The sequence below is a fragment of the Microcaecilia unicolor genome, chromosome 2 (assembly GCF_901765095.1).
Source record: "Microcaecilia unicolor chromosome 2, aMicUni1.1, whole genome shotgun sequence".
Taxonomy (NCBI): Eukaryota; Metazoa; Chordata; class Amphibia; order Gymnophiona; family Siphonopidae; genus Microcaecilia; species Microcaecilia unicolor.
Genome location: NC_044032.1, coordinates 52665068 through 52690694, shown reverse-complemented (window position 1 = coordinate 52690694; position 25627 = coordinate 52665068). Strand labels below are relative to the sequence as shown.

The following is a 25627-nucleotide window of genomic DNA, read 5'->3' as shown; positions in this document are numbered from 1 at the left end:
AGTTCTGCGCTATTATAGCGGGGCAGAAATGCAGGTGCTATAACAGCAACACCGAGAGGTCATGCACCCGAGTGAAGTACCTTTTTCTCTGAAAACATGTAACTGATAACGGTCCAAGAGAATCCGCAAAGGTCCCACAGAAAAGTCCAAAACCAAAGAAAAAGTGGGAGGTTGACCACAACACCCAGAGACTGGAGAAACACAATCTTGAGTAAAAACAATTTATTAATAAGGATGTGACACAATGTTGTGTTTCGGCCACTAGGCCTGCCTCAGGAGTCTGTATGGATAGATGAATGAATGAACATCAATAGTCCTGGTTTGGTGGGCTACAAATTGGTCATTACAAAGACCTCTGGATATAAACAAACGCATCAGTTATAACAAAACTCAGTGAGTGTTGAAAAGGGGACAACCAGATGAGTTGTTCGTTATAATGGTCAACACATATTTGCTATTTTTAAAATATTTTGATAACTGTATTTGAGCATAATTGTTTTCCTTTGTAACACAATCTATTTTGCTTTTCTTTTACGCATTTAAATACATTTTGCTGAGAAAGGGTCCATGGTACAAAAAGGTTAAGAACCCCTGATATAAAGCATTCAGCGAACGAAGGGCCTTGAAGTCAGTCTTCCTTCCCTGTGCTCCTCAAGGATCCAGAACAGGGGTGGGCAACCATTGTCCGAAGGCCAAAACCCAGTCAGGTTTTAAAGATTTCCATAATGAATATACATGAGATTGATTTGCATGTATTGCTTCTATTGTACGCAAACAGATCTCATGCACATTCACTGTAGAAAACCTGACTGGGTTGTGGCTCTCAAGAACCGTGATTGCCCACCCCTGATCTAGAAGGTAGGGAGAGCCATCTCACTCTTTACACAAATCCTTGGCCTCCGAATTTAGCCTGGAAGAAGTACGAACATAGTAGGGATTATGTGAACGTGCATCAAATTTGTCCCCTTTCTTTTTTTTTTTTAAACTATGATAGTTATAAGCTCTATACTGAACCTTAGGTAGCATCATTTTTAAATCTTGTAGAACATTAAAATAAAATGCAAGACAGCTGCAATGCACAAGAACCAAAATGGTAAAAACTGCCACCATTTATCTTCAGCATCTACTTTTATGATTTTGTACATGTCCATGCAAAGTTCAATAAATATAATTTGTAACATGTATGAAAATACACAACTGTTTAACCAGGAACAGGCTAATGATCTGTGTACGTCATATAACACATCATGGTTAGCTGCCTCAATAAGTCTAGGGTTTGACACCTTTGAAAAAAAAAAAAAATATGCCAGGAAAATAAATGTGGATAACTACAACAAAACTGAAAAAAAATAAAATACAAACATAAAATTGTTGCATAATTCATGGGTTGACAAAACTGGTCTGTGGAAAGGTTTCTACTGGAGATTTGCCAGACTTGAAGGATGAGCTCCAGTGTATCAGGACATGCTGCATGGCTCTGAGGCCGATTCAGGCCAGCTGTACACATCTGGAAGGAAAGAGTCGTAGTCCGTGCGCCAGATTTTAGATCGTACATATTCACTCTTGTTTGGAGGCTCTGGATAACGGAAAGCCATGCCATGCGAATACACAAATTCCATGACCTGAAAGCAAAAAACCTATTTACTGTTTTGCAAGATGTTGTAAGAGAAAATCAGCAGTGTATTTTTATAACAGGTTGTCCATATCAAATGTACCCTCCATTGCCCCATGTACAGATTCAGATTGTGAGCTACCAGGAACATAAAAATACCTACTATACCCGAATGTTCACCACCTTCAATAGCTTTTGAGCTTGCAGGTGACATGTAAGAAATATTTTATATATATTAGGACTGCATTTCAATCAGCATTTTAATCGCGATCACACAATTAAAGATATTTTATTTATTTATTTCCCACTGCAGCTTCTTGTGTCTCTGGTCAAGTCACTTAGTCCTCCATTGTCGCAGGTACAAAATAAGTACCAGTACGTAATATGTAAACTGCTTTGATTTTAACCACAGAAAGGCGATATATATCAAAGCCTATCCCCTTCCACTACTACTACTACTACTAATCATTTCTATAGCGCTACTAGACATACGCAGCGCTGTACACATTATATGCAGGTACTAAAGGACTGATAAATCTCCCTCCTTCCCACCCCCAGATCCAACATCTCTCCCGTTCTCAACCTTCCCTCTCCTCCACTCCACTCCCATAACAGCACCAAGCTCTTCTCATGGCTTCTGGAGCTCACTGTCTTGGGTCATAGCTTCCATCAGTGACCCCTACAGTTCTGTTTGTGGGTCTGCAGCTCACACTTCTCCCACCCAGGGTTCAGCATTTGTCGTCCCCCCTCGATACCCCCACTGGTCTACCTTAAAAGTGGTCTTCTGCTGGTCCTGGGAGTGGCAGCACTGCACATATGCTGCCTGTGGCCTACTCCGAAGCTTTCCCTCTGTCTGGTCCTGCCTCCTCTGACATCATTTCTTGTTTCTACCTGGGCAGGTCAGAGGAAAAGCTTCAGAACAGGCAGCAGACAGCAAATATGCAACACTGCTGCAGGAAAGGATCAACAGAAGACCACCTTTAAGGTAGACTGGTGCAGGAAGGTGGGTGTTGTTGAATCATGGATGGGGAAAGATGTCAGACTGCACCGAGGACAGGGGTTGGGAGTGGAAGTGAGGCTTGGAGGAGACAGGAGACACTACAATGTAATTAGTTTTTTTTTTTTATCACAATTAATGACGGCAGATAAGGACCTGCAAGGTCCATCCAGTCTGCACAAGTTGCATTTATTATCAAATCACTGTAATACTACTGGATTGTTGATTCAATATTTTACTTTTTAAGTTCCGCTATTCCATTTTCCCCTTCCCCACCAAGATATACAGGACCCGCACTGCTACAATATGAATGTGGTATATACATATTTTCTCCAGATCCATCCTTGCCATTTTCAGGGCTCAGACTGTAAAAAATAGTCTGCCCTGCACTGGCCCTTCTTCCCAGCTCCTGGAGTTGCTGTCAGAAACCCACTCCAGCCCATACTGATCTGTCTTGCCGTATACAGGACACAGACCGTAGAAGTCTGTCCATATGGCACTGGTCTCACATTGCGTTACATTACAGATATTCTTGTATTCCATAAATACTGTGAAGTTCTATCCAGCTACCAATTCAAGAAAACCACTCCTGCCCATCATAAATAAACTTATAGCTGTTGATGTGTTTTGTTTTGATACTATCCTTTTTCTATTTAGAGATCCTTTGTGTCTATCCCATGTATTTTTTAAAATTCTGTCACTGTTTTTGTCTCCACCTCCTCAAGGCATTCTAGGCATCCGCCATCCTCTCCATGAAAAATTATTTTCTTACATTACTTCTAAGTCTACCACCCCGCAACCTCAAATTATGTATGGGTAGATGTGAAGCGTCTGTTTATGCTTTCCAAAAATACTAGGACTAGGGGGTATGCGATGAAGCTACAATGTAGTAAATTTAAAATGAATCGGAGAAAATATTTCTTCACTCAACTTGTAATTAAACAAAGGAATTCGTTGCCAGAGAATGTGGTAAAGGCGGTTAGCTTAGCGGAGTTTAAAAAAGGTTTGGATGGCTTCCTAAATAAAAAGTCCATAGACCATTATTAAATGGACTTGGGGAGAATCCACTATTTCTGGGATTAGCAGTATAGAATGTTTTGTACTTTTTTGGGATCTTGCCAGGCATTTGTGACCTGGATTGGCTACTGTTGGAATCAGGATGCTGGGCTTGATGGACCTTTGCTCTTTCCCAGTATGGCAATATTTATGTAGTTTTACTGCCTCTCCTTCTTTGGAAGCAATTTGTTTGTAGATCAAAACCATTAAAGTAGTTAAACGTCTGTACCATTTCTCCTCTATTCTTTCTTTCCTCTAGGTCTTCAAGTCTCTTCTCATACGTCTCTCGGTGCAATCCCGATATCAATTTTGTTCCCTTCCTCTGGACCGCTTCAAGTTTTCTTACGTCCTTAGCAAGACACAGCCTCCAGATCTGAATACGATATTCCAAGTGGGGCCTCACCAACAACTTGTAGAAGGGCATTAACAACTCCTTTTTTTTTCTGCTGGCGATTTCTCTCTTTATGCAGACTAGCATCCTTTTGACTACAGTCACAGCCTTGGGTTCCTCAGACATTATCACCCCAAGGTCATTCTCCTGGTCTGTGCATATCAGCTTCTCGCCACTGAGCACATACTGCTCCTTTGGATTTTTACTTCCCAAGTGCATCACTCTGCACTTCTTCGCAGTAAATTTTAACTGCCAAACATAAGACCATTTTTTAAAATGTTTGTAGACCTCTTTTCATGTTTTCTGTTCCCTCCAGTGTTTCCACTCTGTTGCAAATCTGCAAAAAAAGACACTTATCCTTCTAATCCTTCAGCAGTGTCACTCACAAATATACTGAACAGAATTGGCCATAGTACCGATCCCTGAGGCACGGCACTACTTCCCTTTCTTTCCCTTAAGGAAATTCCATCTACCACCACTCTATGTTGTCTTGTCAGTCAACCAATTTCTAATCCAGTTCACCACTTTGGGTCCTAACTTCAGTCTGCTAAATTTATTGATGAGCCTTCTATGAGGAACAGTGTTAAAGGATTTGCTGAAATCCAGGTAGACTACATCAAGCGCATGTCCTTATTCCAATTCTCTGTTCACCCAGTCAAAGAAATCAATCAGATTTGTTTGGCGTGAATTGCCCTTGGTGAAGCCATGTTCTCTCAGACCTTGTAACTCGTTGGATTTCAAGTAGTTCATTACTCTTTGCTTCAGCCGAGTGTCCATTATTTTTCCAACCACAGAAGTGAGGCTTAACGGCCTGTAGTTTCCAACTTCTTCTCCATTACCACTTTTGTGAAGAGGGGCCACATTTGCTCTACTGCAATCCCATGAAACCTCTCCCGTCTCCAAGGATCTATTAAATAAATCTTTGAGAGGACCTGCCAGAACTTCTCAGAATCATACGATGTGGTTATTGTACTACGTGGGGATAAGAGGAGGCACTCTTCCTACAACTGGGGGGCCAGGGCATGCCTAAAAATCTCCTTGAACAGTTTTGTGCTTATTCTCTCCTATGACTCCCAATAGTGTATCACATTCTACATTATAATTAAAAAAAACAAACTCATGTGAATTAAAGGTGTGTCATCCACTTACTTTAACAGCAATGCAAATAGAGACCTCTCTGATGTTTGACAGTGGTGGATACAACCTTCCTTGAGCTAATTCTTCATCTGTAAGTTGCTCTGTCAAAGCCTACAGTAATAAATATTGTAGGAATTCATCATATTATGTTTTAACATCACATTGGAAAAATATTTACAACATCTTGAGTACTGTGTGCAGTTCTGGTCCTCACATCTCAATCAGGGTATAACAGAATTAGAAAAGATACAGATAAGGGGCGACCAAAATAATTAAGGGGATAGAATTCCCCCTCATATGAGGAGAAGCTAAACATATTTGGGCTCTTCAGCTTGGAGAAGAGACAGTTGAGAGGAGGTATGATAGAAGTCTCTAAAATCCTGAGTGGAGTGGAACAGGAAATGCGGAATCGATTGTTTACTCTTTCAAGAAGTACAAAGACTAAGGGATACTCCATGAAGTGACACAGTAGCACATTTAAAACAAATAGCAGAAAATATTTTCAATCAATACATAGCTAAGCTTTGGAACTCAGTGGCAGAGGGTGTGCTAAAGCAGTCAATGCAGATGTGTTTTACAAAGGTTTAGACAAATTATTGGGTTTAACAAACAAAAGGTGACACTGTGTGTAAAGTCCATAAACTGTTAAGGTAGATCCGGGTAAAGCCACTATTTATCCCTGGGAGTAGGTAGCATGGAATCCCACTACTTGGGTTGGCCACTGTTAGAAACAGGATATTAGCCTAGATAGGCCTTTGATCTTGCCTAGTATGGCAATTCTTATATTCCCCTCAAAGAGGTTCCAGCCAGAACTAATGCAGCTTACTTTCTGGAGCACCTGCATGTATGTGGCAATGGTCCACAAATATGTGAAGCTCCAAAATAAATAAATACATAAATCACACCTCTGCAAAGCTCCTCATATGACATGATATCAATCATAAAACTTATTGGGAGGAAGGGCATACAGATATAGCAATTTCATGCCTAAATGGCCTTCAGAAAGTGGGTTAACGAGAGGGAATTCTATAAACAGTATTGAAACTTGGGCCCCCCAAAAATTCAGCACTAAGCGCTATTCTGTAAAGGGTGCACGCCTTATATAGAACAGTCTTTAGAGTGGATCCCACGTCTATCTTTTGTGCACCCACATTTAAGCCTGCTGAAACCTGGTGTAAATGCCTGCGCCCAATTTAGGCGTCCACAGGCTGTATACTATAACTTTGCATCTAACTTTTTGGAACACCCCCTTTTCAGATACACGCTCTGAAAGTTAGGTGCTGAACCTTATAGAATAGTGCACAGCCAGATGCACACACAACTCTTGACTGAAGCCAATTAACTGCAATAACTGGTTGTTAGTGCCCAATTATTGCTAGTTAAGGGCTCATAAATCAATGAAGTTGTGCATGCATCTTGGGCGCGTGCCCAAATTTCAGCACCGCAACTTAGGATACCATATACAGAATCTGGGGACTGCTGTGGATCACATTCAAATCCAAAAGGTTTTCTGTGTGGTGACAAGTGCACAGGTGCACTGGTGAACTCTGGATCCAAATTTTAAAAAAAGAACCCCCCCCCCCCCACAAAAAAAAAAAAAAAAAATATATATATATATATTATATAAAGGCTCCTTATATTTGTCCCCTCCCCTACAAACACAGTCCCATGCCCTAAAAGTCTGATGAGGTTTGAATGGAAAACAACGCTCCTTGGGGAAGGGTATTTACAAGCACATATCAAAGACTGTCTCTCACCCCCCAAAAACACCCAACACAAGTCTCTTGAACCCAGAAAAACTGTGTGGGCTGGAGGCAAAACAGTTGTAAAACAGAAAAGCTTTTAAAGGCCAACTGTGTGCACACACATGTGGACTTAAAAAAAAAAAAAAAAAAAAAAGAATATATTCAAATATACACAAGAATTTAAAAAAACAAAAACCTCCACCCCTCTTTTTATATTAAATACAATTCATTGGGTATTTTGGTTATCCTGGCATTGTGATTAGGGGTCTCATTCTACTGCTCTGTCCATGGCAGCAATTTCTTTTTTAAGGATAGGTATTCTCCATTCCTGATAGACACTAATCCACTCAGGTTTTCAAGCTATCCCTAATAGGTAAAAGTATGCAAACCTTTTTAATACATATTCATTAGACAGTCTGAAAATCTGAACAAATTGTTTGTCTGTGAGAATTGAAGGCTGCCTACCCGGTTTGGGTTATTGTTATTTTAAGGGTGTGCCTAACCTTAAGTTTCAGAGAAAGGCATGCCATAAATTCCAGAAATACATACATTTCATATTTTGCAGAAATAACATGGTTTCTGTCAAACCTTTCGCACTTGAGCAAAAAAAAAATGTAGGTTCTTGTAGCAGCTGTTAAAATTGCTGCTTTAAAAATGTCTCTGGAGCTAAACACAGCCAATGATGTACGTACTATCCCTGTGGAGGAGGAAGAGGAGTAAGGGGAAAGGCAGGGACAGTACTGCAAAAAAAGCAAAGCCTCACTAAGAGGAAAAAAAAAAAAAAGAGGGACTTATCTCAAATTTATCATTATTTATCAACCCAGATATAATGGAGATGCATACTTTGTCATTAATGATAAGTAGTAGTAGTAGTAGAACAAACATAATACATTTCTTTAGACAAAAAGTATTTTGAAAATGCAACCTTGTAACTTCTTGGACTGCAAGCAGCAAACCTAGGTTAAGGATCAGGATCCGTTCCCAGTGCATAGTGGAGGAGTAGCCTAGTGGTTAGTGCAGTGGACTTTGATCCTGGGGAACTGAGTTCGATTCCCACTGCAGCTCCTTGTGACTCTGGGCAAGTCACTTAACCCTCCATTGCCCCTGGTACAAAATAAGTACCCGAATATATGTAAACCACTTTGAATGTAGTTGCAAAAACCCTCAGAAAGGTGGTATATCAAGTCCCATTTCCCCTTCCCTATTTCATATTCTACATGGAATGTTGGCTACTGTTTGAGATTCTGTTGCTACTATTTGAGATTCTACATGGAATGTTGCTATTCCACTAGCAACATTCCATGTAGAACCCTGCCCTTGCAGATCAGCAACGCGGCCGCGCAGGCTTCTGTTTCTGTGAGTCTGACAGGACGTCAGACTCACAGAAACAGAAGCCTGTGCGGCCGCATTGCTGATCTGCAAAGGCAGGCTTCTACATGGAATGTTGCTGGTGGAGGAGTAGCCTAGTGGTTAGTGCAGTGGACTTTGATCCTGGAGAACTAGATTCCCACTGCAGCTCCTTGTGACTGTGGGCAAGTCACTTAACCCTCCATTGCCCCTGGTACAAAATAAGTACCTGAACATATGTAAACCGCTTTGAATGTAGTTGCAAAAAAACCTCAGAAAGGCAGTATATCACGTCTCATTTCCCTTTCCCCTCCCCACCAGAGACAACTTAAAGCCACATTCTCAAAGCTGCTTATATGTTTGTTTGTTACATTTGAACCCCGCGCTTTCCCACTCATGGCAGGCTCAATGCGGCTTACATGGGGCAATGGAGGGTTAAGTGACTTGCCCAGAGTCACAAGGAGCTGCCTGTGCCTGAAGTGGGAATCAAACTCAGTTCCTCAGTTCCCCAGGACCAAAGTCCACCACCCTAACCACTAGGCCACTCCTCCACTGTTGCTACTATTTGAGATTCTACATGGAATGTTGCTATTCCACTAGCAACATTCCATGTAGAAGTCGGCCCTTGCAGATCACCAATGTGGCCGCGCAGGCTTCTGCTTCTGTGAGTCTGACGTCCTGCACGTATGTGCAGGACGTCAGACTCACAAAAACAGAAGCCTGCGCAGCCTTCTACATGGAATGTTGCAAGTGGAATAGCAACATTCCATGTAGAATCTCCAATAGTAGCAACATTCCATGTAGAATCTCCAGTAGTATCTATTTTATTTTTGTTACATTTGTACCCCGCGCTTTCCCACTCATGGCAGGCTCAATGCGGCTTACATGGGGCAATGGAGGGTTAAGTGACTTGCCCAGAGTCACAAGGAGCTGCCTGTGCCTGAAGTGGGAATCAAACTCAGTTCCTCAGTTCCCCAGGACCAAAGTCCACCACCCTACCACTAGGCCACTCCACCTGTAGGCCAATCGAGATACTAGTGGTGACCAGTTTGGGGTTTTCCAGCAAAGGATTTTTGCCCACTTAAGAGGGTTTGATTCTGGCTCTGTATGTTTTGATACAAACCTTTGCAGCTTCTAGGAACACCTGATCACTAATGTGCCGAACACCACTGAGGATTACTCCTAGGGCAACACCTAGTAAAATACACAAATAAGAAACTGATAAATCACATATTACACCACAGTGCTGTATTCTTCTCTGTAGGATGAAGAAAAATAAGTTTGCTAAGAGAATAAAATACAGTAAGCTAGAGAAATTGTGTATCTTCAAACCTTGCGTGTTCTCAGAGCAGTTCTGAAACAGTTCTGTGCCAATTACACAGATTCTATATAGCGTGACCGAAATTGTGTGCACAAATCCGGATGTATTCTGGATTTGCGTGCGCAATTTAATTACTTAACAAGCCAATCAGCACCAATTGCCACTTAAGCAATTGACACTAATTGGAATTAATTAGAATTTACACACACAACTCGCTAGGCTGTAAAGTGGTGCGCATAAATGTCGGAAATACATTTTTCATAAGGTGTCAAGAAATATTTATCCATGGGCAAAATAACTCCCCCAAAACTTAATGGAACAGGACCAAATTTGTCAAGGGGGAAACACACCAAGTTAAAAAAATGGTCCTGATCTGCTTGGAGAAGAGACGGCTGAGGGGAGACATGATAGAGGCATATAAAATATTGAGTGGAGTGGAACAGGTGGATGTGAAGCGTCTGTTCATGCTTTCCAAAAATACTAAGACTAGGGGGCATGCGATGAAACTACAGTGTAGTAAATTTAAAACAAATCGGAGAAAATGTTTCTTCACCCAACGCATAATTAAACTCTGGAATTCATTGCCAGAGAACGTGGTGAAGGCGGTTAGCCTAGCAGAGTTTAAAAAGGGGTTAGACGGTTTCCTAAAGGACACGTCCATAAACCACTACTAAATGGACTTGGGAAAAATCCACAATTCCAGGAATAACATGTATAGAATGTTTGTACGTTTGGGAAGCTGGTCAGGTGCCCTTGGTCTGGATTGGCCGCTGACGTGGACAGGATGCTGGGCTCGATGGACCTTTGGTCTTTTCCCAGTGTGGCATTACTTATGCACTTATGTACATTTACACTGGCTCTCAAGCAGGCATAAATGCACAAGGGTATGTCTGTTTTGTTATATATGTCTACTGTGCATTTTGCAAAGTTTGCATACAAAACCCCAATTCCACCCTCGGTTCCATCTACTTTATGCACATATAAAAGTACATATAGGATTGCTTCATGCATATGCTTTGGGGGGGGGGGGGGGGGGAGGTGTGAGTGTAACCCTGTGTAACCCTAGTAGCGCTCTAGAAATGTTAAGTAGTAGTATTAGTGTATATATATATATATAAGCAGCAAATTTTACATTACTAGCCTTCTATATGTAAATCCTGGTTTTGCATATAGAAAGACTTTTTTAAAAACTGCCCTCTAAATATGTTCAAAACAACTCACACTGTCGTCTATAAAATAAGCAGCATATGGTGTGAAATAATTCATGATGTGGGTAGAAAAGTCTGCATAAAGAATAATACTTTCACTTATTTCTGAAGGGCAAGCCAATTCATTTCTAACCTCAAAACTAAAAGTAATTTATTCCACAATCTGGGGGCTGAAAATATTTAAAAAAAAAAAAAAAAACATGGTTTTGGATGTCAATTTTCTAAATTTCCCTTTGCTCTAATTTTGTCCCTTAAAACCAAGCAAATGCTTCAGTTTGATTCTGGCTCAGCTATGCCTATCAAATGGCTCACCCATGCCTGTGGATGAAAGGGACAGAAGTGCTAGTGCATCAAAGACAGGGTGGCATGAAGGAGCAGCCATGTGAGGGCAGGTAATCACTACTCAGTATTATAAAATTTTCTGTTAAAGGTTAGGCAGGTGGTCAGTAAAATACAGCTGGATGGTGTGCCCATTCAAAAGGTCCTAGGGAGAACACTGAAAGGCATTCCCATCTGTCTCTAGCCAATCTAATCTGAATCAATAACATGATTTCTATCACTTCCTGGCTAGGCTTGACCATTAATCAACTGGGCCATCAAATAGAAAATTAGCCCACAAGGACATGGCCAGTGATTGTACAGTGCTGGGACAAAGGGTAAAAAACAGCCAGAGTTCAACCCAGGAAGAGATTTTTCCCTAGTTACAAAAGCCATAAATTCAGTTAATTCTATTTGCGTAAATAAAACACAATAAACCGCATTTTACCTGGGAATATATAAGCATTGTTTCCCTGGCCTGGTCTGAAATTCCGTCCATCACTTAAGGTCACAGTCTCAAAAGGACTACCACTGGCGAACAGACAACGACCCTGGCATTTAGATTAATTACATAAAATCAATACTATTACACCTGGCAGCCAAGCTTACTATAACTTTAAAACAGGTCATCCATTTGGTTTTGTGAGTTTCACATGACACTGCTGCAGCTGGTACAACAGAAATCTGAAATCACTGGCCTTCTTTACAGCAAGTGTGTTCATAGCCATAGGACTGGGTCATCCTGCTTTGCCAGCACCTGACGACTTGCTGCTAAATTTCTGTTGCTTCAGATTTCCAGGGTTTTTTTTATTGTTTATTACAATAGCAGAACAAAAAGTCATACAGTTAAGCATTCTGTATCGAAAACAAGCTTAAAGAAATTATCTGTCGCATAAATACAATCTTGCTTTCGACCTCCAGCCTCATATACAGATAGCAAAGATACATACCTGTAGCAGGTATTCTCCGAGGACAGCAGGCTTCATATTCTCACAAGTCGCTGACGCCGATCCGCATCGCCGTCTGGCTTTTGCCATAGTAAATAAGAGAGAGCTTTGTGGAGTGCGAGTCGCACTTCACTGCGCACATACGAGTGCCTTCCTGCCCGTCACATGAACGCGGTCCACTCAGTTTAATACTAAAGCAAAAATAAAGTAAAAATAACTGAGATAACTCCAAGGGGAATGGGAGGAATGTGAGAATATGAAGCCTGCTGTCCTCGGAGACTACCTTCTACAGGTAAGTATCTTTGCTTTCTCTGAGGACAAGCAGGCTTCTATATTCTCACAACTGGGGAATCCCTAGCATCCAGGCTCACCAAAACAACAAACATTGGTTAATTGGGCCTCACAACGGCAAGGCTATAACACAGATTAACCTGAAACTATATACACTCTGAATGAGACTTCAGCATAGAACAGAATAAAACGGGCTTAGGAGGGTGGAGTTGGATTCTAGACCCCAAACAGATTCTGCAACACTATCTGCCCAAACCGACTTTCGCGCCGGGTATCCTGCTCAAGGCAGTAGTGAGATGTGAATGTGTGGACTGAAGACCACGTTGCAGCTTTGCAAATTTCTTCAATGGAAGCTGACCTCAAGTGGGCTACCAACGCAGTCATGACTCTGACATTATGAGCTGTGACATGACCCTCTCAAGGCCAGCGCAGCCTTGGTTTAAGTGAAGGAAATGCAATCTGCCAGCCATTTAGAAATGATGCATTTTCCAATGGCGACCTCCATCCTGTTGGGATCAAAAGAAACAAAAAAACTGGCCAGACTTTCTGTGCGACTTTGTCCACTCCATGTAGCAGGCTAACGTTCTCTTGCAATCCAAGGTGTGCAAGCTGCTTTCGCCAGGATAGGCATGAGTCAGGGAAAGAATGTTGGCAAGACAATTGACTGGTTCAGATGGAACTTCAACACCACCTTCAGAAGGAACTCAGGGAGACATCCTCCGAAGACTCAAGGAAACAAATTCTAGGCTTTCAACATTCAAGCAGTGAGCGCCAGAGACCAGAGGTTGGGATGTAGAAATGACCCCTCGTTCTGTGTGATGAGAGTTGGAAAACACTCCAATCTCCACGGTTCTTCAGAGGAAAATTCCAAAAGAAGAGGGAACTATAGCTGTCGTGGCTAGTACGGCGTGACCAGAATCATGGTAACGCTTTCTTGCTTGAGTTTCAACAAAGTTTTTCCCACTAGAGGTATCAGAGGATACGCATACAGGAGACCTGTCCCCCAATTCAGGAGGAAGGCATCTGACACTAGACTGCTGTGGACCTGAAACCTGGAACAGAACTGAGGCACCTTGTGGTTGATCTTAGTGGCAAAAAGATCTACCGAGGGGGTGCCCCAAGCTCGGAAGATCTTGCGGGCTATGCCCATATTGAGAGACCACTTGTGCGGTTGCATTACCCTGCTCAGCCTGTTGGTCAGGGTATTGTTTGTGCCCGCAAGATAAGTTTCTTGAAGGAACATACCGCATTGACGATCCCAATGCCACATCCGTAAGGCCTCCTGACAGAGAGGGCATGATCCGGTGACCCCCTGATTGTTGGTGTAATAAATTGCAACCTGATTCGCTGTTTGAATGAGAACAATTTGATTTGATAGCCAATCTGTGAAAGCCTTTAGAGAATTCCAGATCGCCCAAAGCTCCAGGAGGCTACTCTGAAGATTCGTTTCCTCGAAGGACCAAACTTCTTGAGTCCCATCTACATGAGTTCTCCATCCCAGGAGAAATGAAACAGTCATCAGCACTTTTTGTGAATGAGGAATTTGGAATGGAATTCCCAAATTGGATCTGAAGAGAGCGTAGAAGCTCTGGGGACACTTGAATGACATCTTCTAGACTCCTCTTAGCTTGATACCACTGAGAAGCCAGGGTCCACTGAGCTGATCTCATGTGAAGACGTGTCATGGGTGAAGACCCAGTCCTATGGCTTTGAACACATTTGCTATAAAGAAGGCCAGTGATTTCAGATTTCTGTTGTACCAGCTGCAAGAGTGTCATGTGAAACTCAAAAAAACCAAATGGATGACCTGTTTTAAAGTTATAGTAAGCTTGGCTGCCAGGTGTAATAGTATTGATTTTATGTAATTAATCTAAATGCCAGGGTCATTGTCTGCACACTATGAAAGCCATGTGGCCCAGCAATCTCAATATCTGCCGAGTTGTGACCTGCTGAAAGCCACGAACCTTGGACGCTAGCAAGACAAGATTGTCTGCTCTCGTCTCCGGGAGGTAGGCTCAAACCCTCTGTGTGTCAAGCAGAGCTCCTATGAACTCCAATCACTAGACAGGGTGTAGATGGGAGTTGGAGTAGTTTAAAACGAACACTAATAGCTTTAGCATACGAATAGACATTCACACGAACTCCTGAGCACCGTCCTCTGAGGTGTTCTTCACCAGCCAATCATTGAGATACGGGAACACATGGACTCCCAAGTCTGCATAGCGATGCTGCAACTACCGCTAGACACTTGGTGAAAACCCTGGGAGCTGACGTGAGGTCAAAAGGCAGCACATATATTGAAAATGATGTGTTCTCAGCTGAAATCAAAGATATTTTTGGTGGGCTGGAAGTATCAGAATGTGAGTATATGCATTAAGTCCAGAGAACACAGCCAATTATTTTTCTGACTCATTGGGAGAAGGGTGCCCAGGGAAACCATCCTGAACTTTTCTTGGACTATAAATCTGTTCAGGGCCCTTAGGTCTAGGATAGGACACATTCCCCCCCCCCCCCCCCCCCCCGTCTTCTTCTGCACAAGGAAGTGCCAGGAATAGAATCCCTGCCCTTCTTCCCCTGGTGGAACGGGTTCGACCACATGGGCCCTTAGAAGGGCGGAGAGTTCCTCTGCAAGTAGCTGCCTGTGCTAAGAGCTGAATGAATGAGTTCTCGGCGGGCAATTTGGAGGTTTGATATGCCAATTGAGGGCATACCTGAGTAGGCTGGCGAGCCGAAGGAGTGTACACGTCTAGAATAGTAGTAGGGACCGCTCCTTGGCTTGCCAAAAACCCTCCTTGCTGAGGAGATAGGTGCAGAAGGAGCCCAGCAGGACAGAGAAGAGATGGTATCAGTATACTTTTTGATTTGGTCAGCAACCTCCTGAATGTTCTATCCAAAAAGGTTATCCCTTCGGCAAGGAGCATCCATCAGCCGCTGCTGAACAGTGTTCCAAGTGAGAAACACGCAGCCATGCTATACTTTGAGCAAAGATCCAGGATGCCACATCAAAAATGTCATAAGTGCCCCTGGCCAAGAACTTTTGACACACCTTCTGCTGCTTGATCAACTGTCGAAAAGGCTCGGCCTGCTCCGGAGGGAGTGCATCCATGAAGTCCGACATCTGTACCAAGTTTCGCAAGTAGACGCTCATGAAGAGCTGGTAGGATTGTGTACAGGAAATGAGCACTGAAGCCTGGAACATCTTCTTGGGCACGAAAGGGACTGACAGAAGGGACTCCCAGGTTTCTGACAATGACTTCCTTGAGTACCTCGTGGAGAGGGGCAGTCACAGCCTCCTTAGGAGTGGATGTGTAGACCAAGACCTCGAGCTCTTGGCCCAGAGTTCATCCTCCACTTCCAAAGGAAAAGAAATGGCATCAGCCATTTCCTTAACAAAGGATAGAAATAAAAGGCTCTCCGGTGGAGACCATCTCCATTCAGGTGGAGGGGAGGGTTCAGAGAGGATCCCATAAGACTCATCTGGGGAGAAGTATCTGAGATCCTCCTCTGAATTCCAGGAGTGATCCTTCTCTGTGTCAGAGAGTATCTCCCTAAGGGATCGCCAAGACCAAACCTGCTTTGATGCAGAGGAACCATGCTCTTGAGAGAGGCGTGGAGAAGTCAGATCCCATCTTGACATCGTTGTTGAGGGGGTACCTGCTTGGGTGGCAGTAGACACCGGGGCTGGAAGCGACGCCGGTGGCCACACTACAAGCTGAAGGCCAGGCAGGGCCACAATGGGAGGTATGGCAGGCACAAGCACCCCCGATACGGATGTACACTGCATGAGGCCATCCAGCAGCTCTGGAAGGCACGGATGCGGTCATCGAGGGCCAACACCGGAAAAAGCTGGGGTGCCAGTTGAGGCACAAGTTGCAGAACTGCTGCGGTCAACACAGGAGCGGGATCCCGGCTGCTTGGAGACAGGCGCATCAGCACCTCCTGTATGGAGGGAGAGCAATCCTCTCAGCGCCAACGCTTTTTGGGTGCCGAATCCTTCGACGCCCCGGAGCTCCTGGCACCATGTGTCGAGGGTAACCAATGACCACTATTCATGGCCTTCACCCAAAACTTGTGATCGTCCTTGTCGTCCTCTTCGGTGCCAACGAGGACGACGTCAATGTCGCCTCAGGGTCGGGTCCGACAGTGGACTTGACACCTCACTGCTCTCAGTGTCTACGGGTGTAGAAGCAGCCATGTTTACTGACACTCCCGATACTAGTGCAATGCTCGACATAGATGCTGATGTCAAGGAACCAGACTTGGCTCCAAAAGTCCTCTCTCAACATCAAGGAACCAGACTTGGCTCCAAAATTTCTCTCTCGATGTCAAGGAACCAAACTTGGCTTCAAAAATCCTCTCTCGTTGAGCCTCTCAGGAAACCTGCAGGGCTATGGTCTGGCCCAAAACACTGCAGACACCAAGAATGGGTGTCCTTTCCCTAGATAGTCCGATAGCACCAGTAAGGTGCTTGAAGCCACTGGGATTCTTCATGACCTGAAAAACTTAATCGATGGTGCCTGAAAAATGGGCAAGGCACAGAGAAAAAGGGAAAGACCCGACCAAAGTCAGGGTCTAAAAATGGTCCGCTAATGACAGAAAATAAAGAAAACTTAAACCAGGCAAAATAAAACTAAGAAAAAATAAAGGACGGGTTTGTAAGGCCCAAGAAAAAGAGCCACAAGAGAAGCAGAAAAAATACTGAAAGGAACTAACAGCTCTCAAAAAAACCAGGTGAGTGAGAGGACAAAAAAACTCCACACACCTTCTCCTCATGGGGAAAAAAGAGAACCGAAGAGACTGCGCGACGGGCAGGAAGGCACTCGCGCTCCACAAAGCTCTCTCTTTTTAACTATGGCAAAAGCCGGACCGGGCGATGCAGATCAGTGACACCCAATTGTGAGAATATAGAAGCCTGCTTGTCCTTGGAGAATTGTAATACTAACTGGCTACACTACAGTCATAGAAAAAGAATTGCCAGTGTCTGACAGTTTATTAACATAACTCCTTTCTTCACAGCTGCCCTTTCTTACAGGTATCTACTTGTCTTCTCCAGTTTAGACAGTGTCAGGACAGGTCAGAAGCATCTCCTCAAAAAAAATATAAACCATGCACTCCTCTGGAATTTCTCAGAAAAGAAATATGCAAAATTCTCAGAGGGTGGGAATGGAAGTGGTGAAAATAACATTTCACGAGGAAAAGCATTACAACAGCCAAACCCAAACATTTTGTAAGTGTAGGGCAAGGAGTGCATAAATCAATCCAACATATATGCAAAGGTTACAACATGTCAAAGAGGAGAAGTAGTGGACTGAGAATTTGGGAAGCTAGAGTTCAAATCCCACTAATGCACCTTCTGACCTTGGGAAAGTCACTTAACTCTCCGTTGCCTTGGGTGCAGACAGACTGCAAGCTTTCCAGAAACAGGAAAATAACTGTTAATATAAAATGCTATGAGCTAAATTTTAAAAAGCAAAAACAAAAACCTTGAAGTTAAAAACATTGCTTCATCTCTAGAGCTGGCATTATAAAAAACAGTGTTAAGAGTAAATTTGGCATACTTTCCTGTACCAGCAGTTCAATTACACATCTAGGTCTTTTCATGTATTTGCATATAACATATAGTAAACTTAAAGGCATTTATTTCCACGCTAAAAATTTACTAAATATGGAATAAAATTAGCATGGATAAAAAGCAGGCTAAAACTCAAGTAAAAGCAAGTAAAAGGCTGGCACACTTTATTGCACCGGAGTTCTGGAAACCGTCTCCATTGTCATACCTCTGTCAGTGTGTATGCTTCCTCTGCAGTGCATTCAGCCTTTGCTGTAGGGTTACTAAGTGCAAATATGATGGGCTTTTCATTAATTGAACCCATTGTTTTAATTACATCAGCAGTAAACAATCTTCCAGCGCCTGAAACCCCTGAAAGACACAAATTTAAATGAACACAGTAGCATATGAACAACGTTATAAAAAAAACAAATGTAATTTCACAAACTCAGATGGTGTAGTTACCTATTGGGTAGAAAAGTGTGCTGCAGACGGGGGAAACCACAGGTCAAATCCTGCTGCCATTTCTTGGGCCCATGGAGAAAGCTACCAGGGGTTGAACGGTGGGCTAAATGCACTGAGCAATGAAGAAAGGGCACGAGCGCATGAGTTTACTTGCATGGAAGACATGGCTGCTTGCTCTATTAAAATATATGGACATGAGCTCACTTACGTATTCTGTGCAATGCTAAGAGAGAGTATTCCATGAAATGCAGAGAGCTTTGAAGAGCGTACGTAAGAACGTTTGCGCAGATATGGGGCAGTGTAGAAGGGATTGCAGAGAGGATTTCATGTCAGTTACTGAGATTTAACTGCCAGTTTTGTTTTGTAAGCAGAAGGAAGCCCCTGCAAGTTTCAAACGTAGACGGGAGGTAGCAAATAGGTGTGCGTGTCTGAACAAAACTGAAAGCGAAGGCACACATCAGTGGGAGATAGCAAAAGTGGTGTTGAAGGGAGATATTTATCTTTTATGTCTCTGCTCGTACTCGGCGCATAGCGGCAGGTATTGTCCACCTAGAGCTAAAATATACGATCGCCTATATATGATCCACTACTGGGTCATCTTAGGAAGCCCTCCTGGCTACGCAAGGTGCCCTCAATGCTCTCATTCATGAGCGGACAGAACAAAATTTTTTTTTATATAGAAAATTTTGCTACTATAGAAATGGGAATAAGGCGGGCAAATTGTTATTATTATTATTTGTTACATTTGTAACCCACATTTTCCCACCTTTTTGCAGGCTCAATGTGGCTTACATAGTACCGTAAACGGCGATTCCGGTATGAACAAATACAGGTTTGAACAATACAAGGTGAAATTGTGGTAGAATGGGTTGCATGTATGGAAAATATAATTGGGGGGAACTAGAGAGGGAGAGGAAGAGTTGGGGTATGTACATTACAGTCTTTGGTTACGTTGTGTCGCAGGTATCCAGGTTTTTTATGTTGGGTAGGTGGGGTATGCCTTTCTGAACAGGTCTGTCTTTAGTAGTTTCCGGAAATTTAGGTGATCGAACATAGTTTTTACTACTTTTGGTAGTGCGTTCCATAGTTGTGCACTTAAGTAGGAAAAGCTAGATGCATATGTGGATTTGTATTTGAGTCCTTTGATGTTAGCTAATATAACTAAATTTGGGGGGGGGGGGGGGGGGGGCTCCAGATATATCCCTTGTTTGACTGATGCCTATGAATATTCATTTTGGATATCCTGAAAACCTGACTGGCTGGGATGCCTTCAGGACCAGGTTTGGGAACCACTGTGCGAGGTGATTAAATCTGCAGATAAAACAAAACTATTCAGAGTTGTTAGAACGCAGATTATGAAAAATTGCAGGAAGAAGTTAAGTTGGAAGACTGGGCATCCAAATGGCAGATGAAATTCAATGTGGACAAATGCAAAGTGATACATATTGGGAAGAATAATCCAAATCATTGTTACTTGATGCTAAGATCCACCTTAGGAGTTAGCACCCAAGAAAAAGATCTAGGTGTCATTGTAGTCAACAGAATGAAATCTTCTGCCCAGTGTGTGGTGGCGGCCAAAAAAGCAAACAGGATGAAAGGAATTATTAGGAAAGGGATAGAAAATAAGACAAAGAATATGATAATGCCTCTGTATCGCTGCACGGTGCAACCACACCTTCAGTATTGTGTGCAATTCTGGTCGCTGTATCTTAAAGATTAAAGTACATTTATTCTTATAGTCCACAACCATCACAAAGTTCAATGTGGATTACAAGTAAAAGAGAACTAATGCAAGTCTCGGAGAATTGCAATGACATAATTATAACGTCTTAAAACTCTTAAGAAAGTTTTTAAAATTTTCCTGAATAAAATGATGGCCAGGCAATGTCCTTATCTGGGCTGGTATAGAATTCCATATACAAGCAGCCAAAAATGCAAAAATAGAAGAGAATAACTTCAGACAATATTCTTAGCATTTAGAAAAGGTTCAAAGAAGGGTGACCAAAATGATTAAAGGGATGGAATTCCTCGCATGTAAGGAAAGGCTTTAAGAGGTTAGGACTCTTCAGATTGGAAAAGAAAACGGTTGAGGGAGGATACGATGGGATCACAAAATACTGAGTGGTGAAGAACGAGTAAACTTAAATCGATTTTTTACTCTTTCAAAAAGTACACTCGAAATTACATGGTACTAAAGAACAGAAGGAAATATTTTTTCACTCAGCGAATAGTTAAGCTCTGGAACTAGTTACCAGAGGATGCGATATCAGCAGTTAGTGTATCTGGGTTTTAAAATGGTTTGGACAAGTTCCTGGAGGAAAAGTGGAGGAGCAGCCTAATGGTTAGTGCAGCGGGCTTTGATCCTGGCAACCTGGATTCAATTTCCACTACAGTTGCTTGTGACCTTGGACAAGTCACTTAACCCTCCATTGCCCCAGGTACAAAAACTTAGATTGTGAGCCCTCTAGGGACAGAAAAAATACCTACATATAATGTGTACAGCACTGCATACACTTAGCAGAGCTATAGAAATGATTAGTAGTAGTAGTAATAATAATAGTAGTAGTAAAAGTCCAAAGTCTGCAATTGAGATAGACATGTGGAAAGGCACTGCTTGTCCCTGGAGATTAGTAGCATGAATGTTGCTACTATCTGAGATTCTGTCAGGTACTTATGACCTGAATTGGCCTGGAAGTAGGATACAGGGCTAGACGGACCATTGGTCTGACCCAGTATGGCTATTCTTCTGTTCTTAGCCATGTGTATCACAAAACCTTTGTATACTATGTATCCAGCACGCTCCCTCCCTCCCTCCCCCATTAGCCACAAGTTGTCTGCTCATAAAATTTGCAAGCAATTAGCTTTCTTCATGGCATGGTATTATGCTTACGGTAGTAGCCATGCGCTAGGACATCTGCACACAGCTCTACCGCGAGCCACTCTACAAGTCTCAACCCTCCATCGCCTTAGATATAAGATCAGATTGTAAGCCTTCTGGGGACAAGAAAATACCTATTGTACTTCAAATAAAAGTCACCTTGAGCTACTATTAAAAAAAAATACCTAAATACAAATAAATAAATCACTACTGGAGAAGCATGAGCTAAATTAAAAGGATTAGTTGCATAATAGCAGCAATTATACTACTATTACTTTAGCTGCCATCATTTGCCAGGAAATATACTAGGCTTTGGTTTCAGCATCCCAAGTACATTAAGAATGTAAATGGAGGACATTTTCACCTAGCTCAATATTAGCGGAGAGAAAAAGAAGTCACAAAAACAATGAATTCCAAGCTCCCTTCTTCCTCCCAAACAACTTAGGCCACATCTGCTGCATGAATAAAAAGTCTTGGTGAGAAATAAGTTGATGTAATGGTGTGGAGAACCTCGTCACAGTAAAGAATAATAATCACAAATGGGGTCATTTACTAACAGCATGTGGTAATTCATTATTACATATTATCTATAGGGGAGCCGATTTATATAGTGGACCCTGTGGTAAGGAACATACAATTACTATGTTAGAGTGGACCGTCAGCAAGAGGTGGCCAAAAGATGGGAAGGAGACAGACAGGGCAGCTGCACATAGTGGGCATGTGAGGCAACCACTTGGGCTCCAAGTTAGAGGGTACCACAATGGCCTCTTAAGGTGGTCTTATCCTGAGTACACAAGCTCCTGGGGAGGGGGGGAGGGGGTTCATTATGTCCTGAAACTGTCATGGAGAGGGTAAAAAAAAAAAAAAAGCACAAAATGAAAGGACAAAAGGAAAAGCATGAGTAAGAGTAAAGCTGACTGAAAAATTAACGACAGAAGTAGTCTGAACGCAATCAAAGGAAAGGAGATTTAAACTATATTGACGGAGAGGGAGAGAAAAAGGGAAAGAGAACATGATCGACATTACAAAAAAAAGATGGAAAGAGATAACCACAGTACAAAACCTCTAATGGGCACTGATCAGTATCTTTTCAGTTTAAGTGGCATTGAAGGATGTAACCTACATAAGAAGCAACGCTTCACATGCACTTGAGGCAACTACCGGAATTGGTGACTCCCCCTTGACAAAGTCAGTACGAAACGGGGACCTGTCGGGGTTTTGAGTGCACCAACCTGCTCAAGTTAAGTGCTGCATAAACTTTGTTGATTACGATTTGTTAAAGAGAGATGTATTAATATAAAAGCAAGTTAATAGTAAAGGTTGGTGGAGGTCAAGTCAATGATTAGATCATATACACGGATGATACACTCAGTTATTGGGTGAAAAAATCACTTTTTTCGTGTGACACATATGAGACTACTCCACTTTACATACTGAAAAAGCAAGAAAAAATAAAAAAAAAGCAAAAAACATACTTGTATTCATGTGTGTTTGAATATTTTGTTATATATCCTTGAAATAAGCAGTGAATTTTCCCATATCGTGGCCAATCCAGGTCACAAGTACCTTGCAAGATCCCAAAAGAGTAAAACAGATTTTATACTGCTTATCCTTGAAATAAGCAGTGAATTTTCCCATATCTATCTTAATAATGGCTTATGGACTTTTAGGAAATTATCCAAACCTTTTTTTAAACCCTGCTAAGCTAACTGCTTTTACCACATTCTCTGGCAACGAATTCCAGAGCTTAATTATAGGTTGAATGAAGAAATATTTTCTCTGATTTGTTTTAAATTTACTACTTAGTAGTTTCATTGCATGCCCCCTAGTACAAATATTTTTGGAAAGGGTAAACGAGCAATTCATATCTACCTGTTCCACTCTACTCAGTATTTTATATACCTCTGTCATATCTCCCCCTCTGCTGTCTTCTCCAAGATGAAGAGCCCTAGCCACATTAGACTTTCCTCACAGGGAAGTCGTCCCACCTCCTTTATCATTTCCATTGCCCTTCTCTGTATCTTTTCTAATTCCGCTATATCTTTTATGAGAAGAAGTGACCAGAATTGCTGACAGTATTCAAAGTGCAGTTGCATCATGAAACGATACAAAAGCATTATAACATTATCATTTTTTTCCATTCATTTCCTCATAATCCCTAACATTCTATTTCCTTTCTTAGCTGCCACTGCACACTGAGCATTTATTTGTGTCATCAGCAAATTTAATTCCCTCACTAGTTACTCCCATCTATCATTTATATATATGTTCAAAAGCAGCACTCCCAGCACAGAACCCTGGGGAACCCCACTATCTAACCTCCTCCATTGAAAATACTGACTACTTAACCCTGCTCCCTGTTTTCTACCTTTTAACCAATTCTTTATCCACAATAGGACATCACCTCCTATCCCATGACTTTCTAATTTCCTCAGAAGTTGTTCATGAGGTACTTTGTTAAATGCCTTTTGAAAATCCAGATACACAATACTGACCGGCTCACCTTTAGCCATATATTTATTCACCCATTCAAAGAAATGTAATAGATTGGTGAGACAAGATTTCCCTTGACTAAATCCATGTGGGCTTTGGCTCATTAATCCATGCCTTTGTATATGCTCTGTAATTTTGTTCTTTATAATAGTTTCTTACATTTTGACCAAGCAACAACATCAGGTTCACTGATTTATAACTTCCAAGATCACCTCTGGAACCCTTTTAAAAAGTTGGCTTTACATTGGCCACCCTCCAAACTTCCGAAACCATGCTTGATTTTCAAGATAAATTACATATTGCTAACAGTAGCTCTAAAAGTTCATTTTTCAATTCTATCAGTACTCTGGGATGTACACCATCTGGTCCAGATGATTTGCTACAAAGTGGTAGGTACACCTCTGGCTGCCTTGCTGTGCAGACTAGATATATCATGCAGGTCTTTATCTATCATCATTTACTATGTTACTACATGTTAGCAAAATAATACTTCTAGTTATCCCTATCTTAATTCTATTTTTCTCTAAACTGTAAGAGGATAGGAAGAGCTGCCTTTACAGAATGTTTACCCTCTACAGAATGTTGACAGAAACTTAGTTAAACTACTGTCTAAACTGTCTGAAATAAGTATGCTTACCAATAATGGCTGACGGTTTAATCATATTCACAGCATCTACAAAGGTCTTGGGTGTCTGGTCTGAGATTTGGTGTGCAAAGACTTCTTGATTGTTATCTGCACCCTCTTTTCGACCCTGCATTGAAAGAAATACTGACTGAAGTAAAGACTGCAATGAAAAGTTCAAATTATTTGTTAGGATGCCTTCCCCTCCAAGGAAACCAACATTGAAAAATACATCCTGTGACTTAAAAGGTTGAAATGGTCAAGACTACTTCGCAAGCTAAACAGCAGGAGAATGTGAAATCTTTAATTTAAAATACCCATAAGGCCAGCCCAGTGGCTGAGAGGTAATGCTGTGCACTGACAGTGGAAAATCACTAGTTTCAAAGGTAGCTCAACCACAGAGAAACTGTATTTCTTCTACATAGCTCTGTTTTACAGTTCCTAGGCTTATGCAAATGAGGTCCCACAAGGACTGTCTGTACATCATCTAAAGGCCACTTCTAAGCTGTTTATTTATATTGTTTATTTACAAAAGCTTGATATATCACATATGCCAGGAACTGGCTTCAAAACAGTTTACAATAAAAATAACAGTTGCCATGAAAAAGGAGAGGAGTTAAAGATGAGCAGGCTGAAAAGATAACTTTTTAAAGCTGTTTTGAAGCTAACGTAAAAGGATTTCTACTCCCTAAGAAATGCAAAGTGATGCACTTGGGGAGTAGAAATCCACGGGAGACGTATGTGTTAGGCGGGGAGAGTCTGATAGGTACAGATGGTGAGAGGGATCTTGGGGTGATAGTATCTGAGGATTTGAAGGCGACGAAACAGTGTGACAAGGTGGTGGCCCTAGCTAGAAAGTTGTTAGGCTGTATAGAGAGAGGTGTGACCAGCAGAAGAAAGGGGGTGTTGATGCCCCTGTATAAGTCGTTGGTGAGGCCCCACCTGGAGTATTGTGTTCAGTTCTGGAGGCCATATCTTGCTAAGGATGTAAAAAGAATTGAAGCGGTGCAAAGAAAAGCTACGAGAATGGTACGGGATTTGTGTTACAAGACGTATGAGGAGAGACTTGCTGACCTGAACATGTATACCCTGGAGGAAAGGAGAAACAGGGGTGATATGATACAGACGTTCAAATATCTGAAAGGTATGAATCCAAAAACGAACCTTTTCCAGAGATGGGAAGGCTGTAGAACTAGAGGGCATGATATGAGATTGAAGGGGGGCAGACTCAAGAAAAATGTCAGGAAGTAT

General features: G+C 42.0%; 1 protein-coding gene across 2 annotated transcripts in view; it reads right to left on the bottom strand.

Annotated features, from left to right (window-relative positions):
* Window positions 1-991: 991 nt before the first annotated feature.
* ME2 (malic enzyme 2) overlaps window positions 992-25627 on the bottom strand; it is an 84302-nt gene continuing 59666 nt past the window's right edge. For both annotated transcript variants that reach the window (XM_030192949.1, XM_030192950.1), the window contains exons 11-16: window positions 24392-24506; window positions 18148-18290; window positions 11581-11683; window positions 9409-9479; window positions 5206-5304; window positions 992-1622 (exon numbers count right to left, since the gene is read on the bottom strand). In XM_030192949.1, coding sequence (XP_030048809.1) covers window positions 1458-1622; window positions 5206-5304; window positions 9409-9479; window positions 11581-11683; window positions 18148-18290; window positions 24392-24506 — 696 coding nt within the window. In that variant the 3' untranslated portion in view covers window positions 992-1457. The remainder of the gene's footprint in view (window positions 1623-5205; window positions 5305-9408; window positions 9480-11580; window positions 11684-18147; window positions 18291-24391; window positions 24507-25627) is intronic.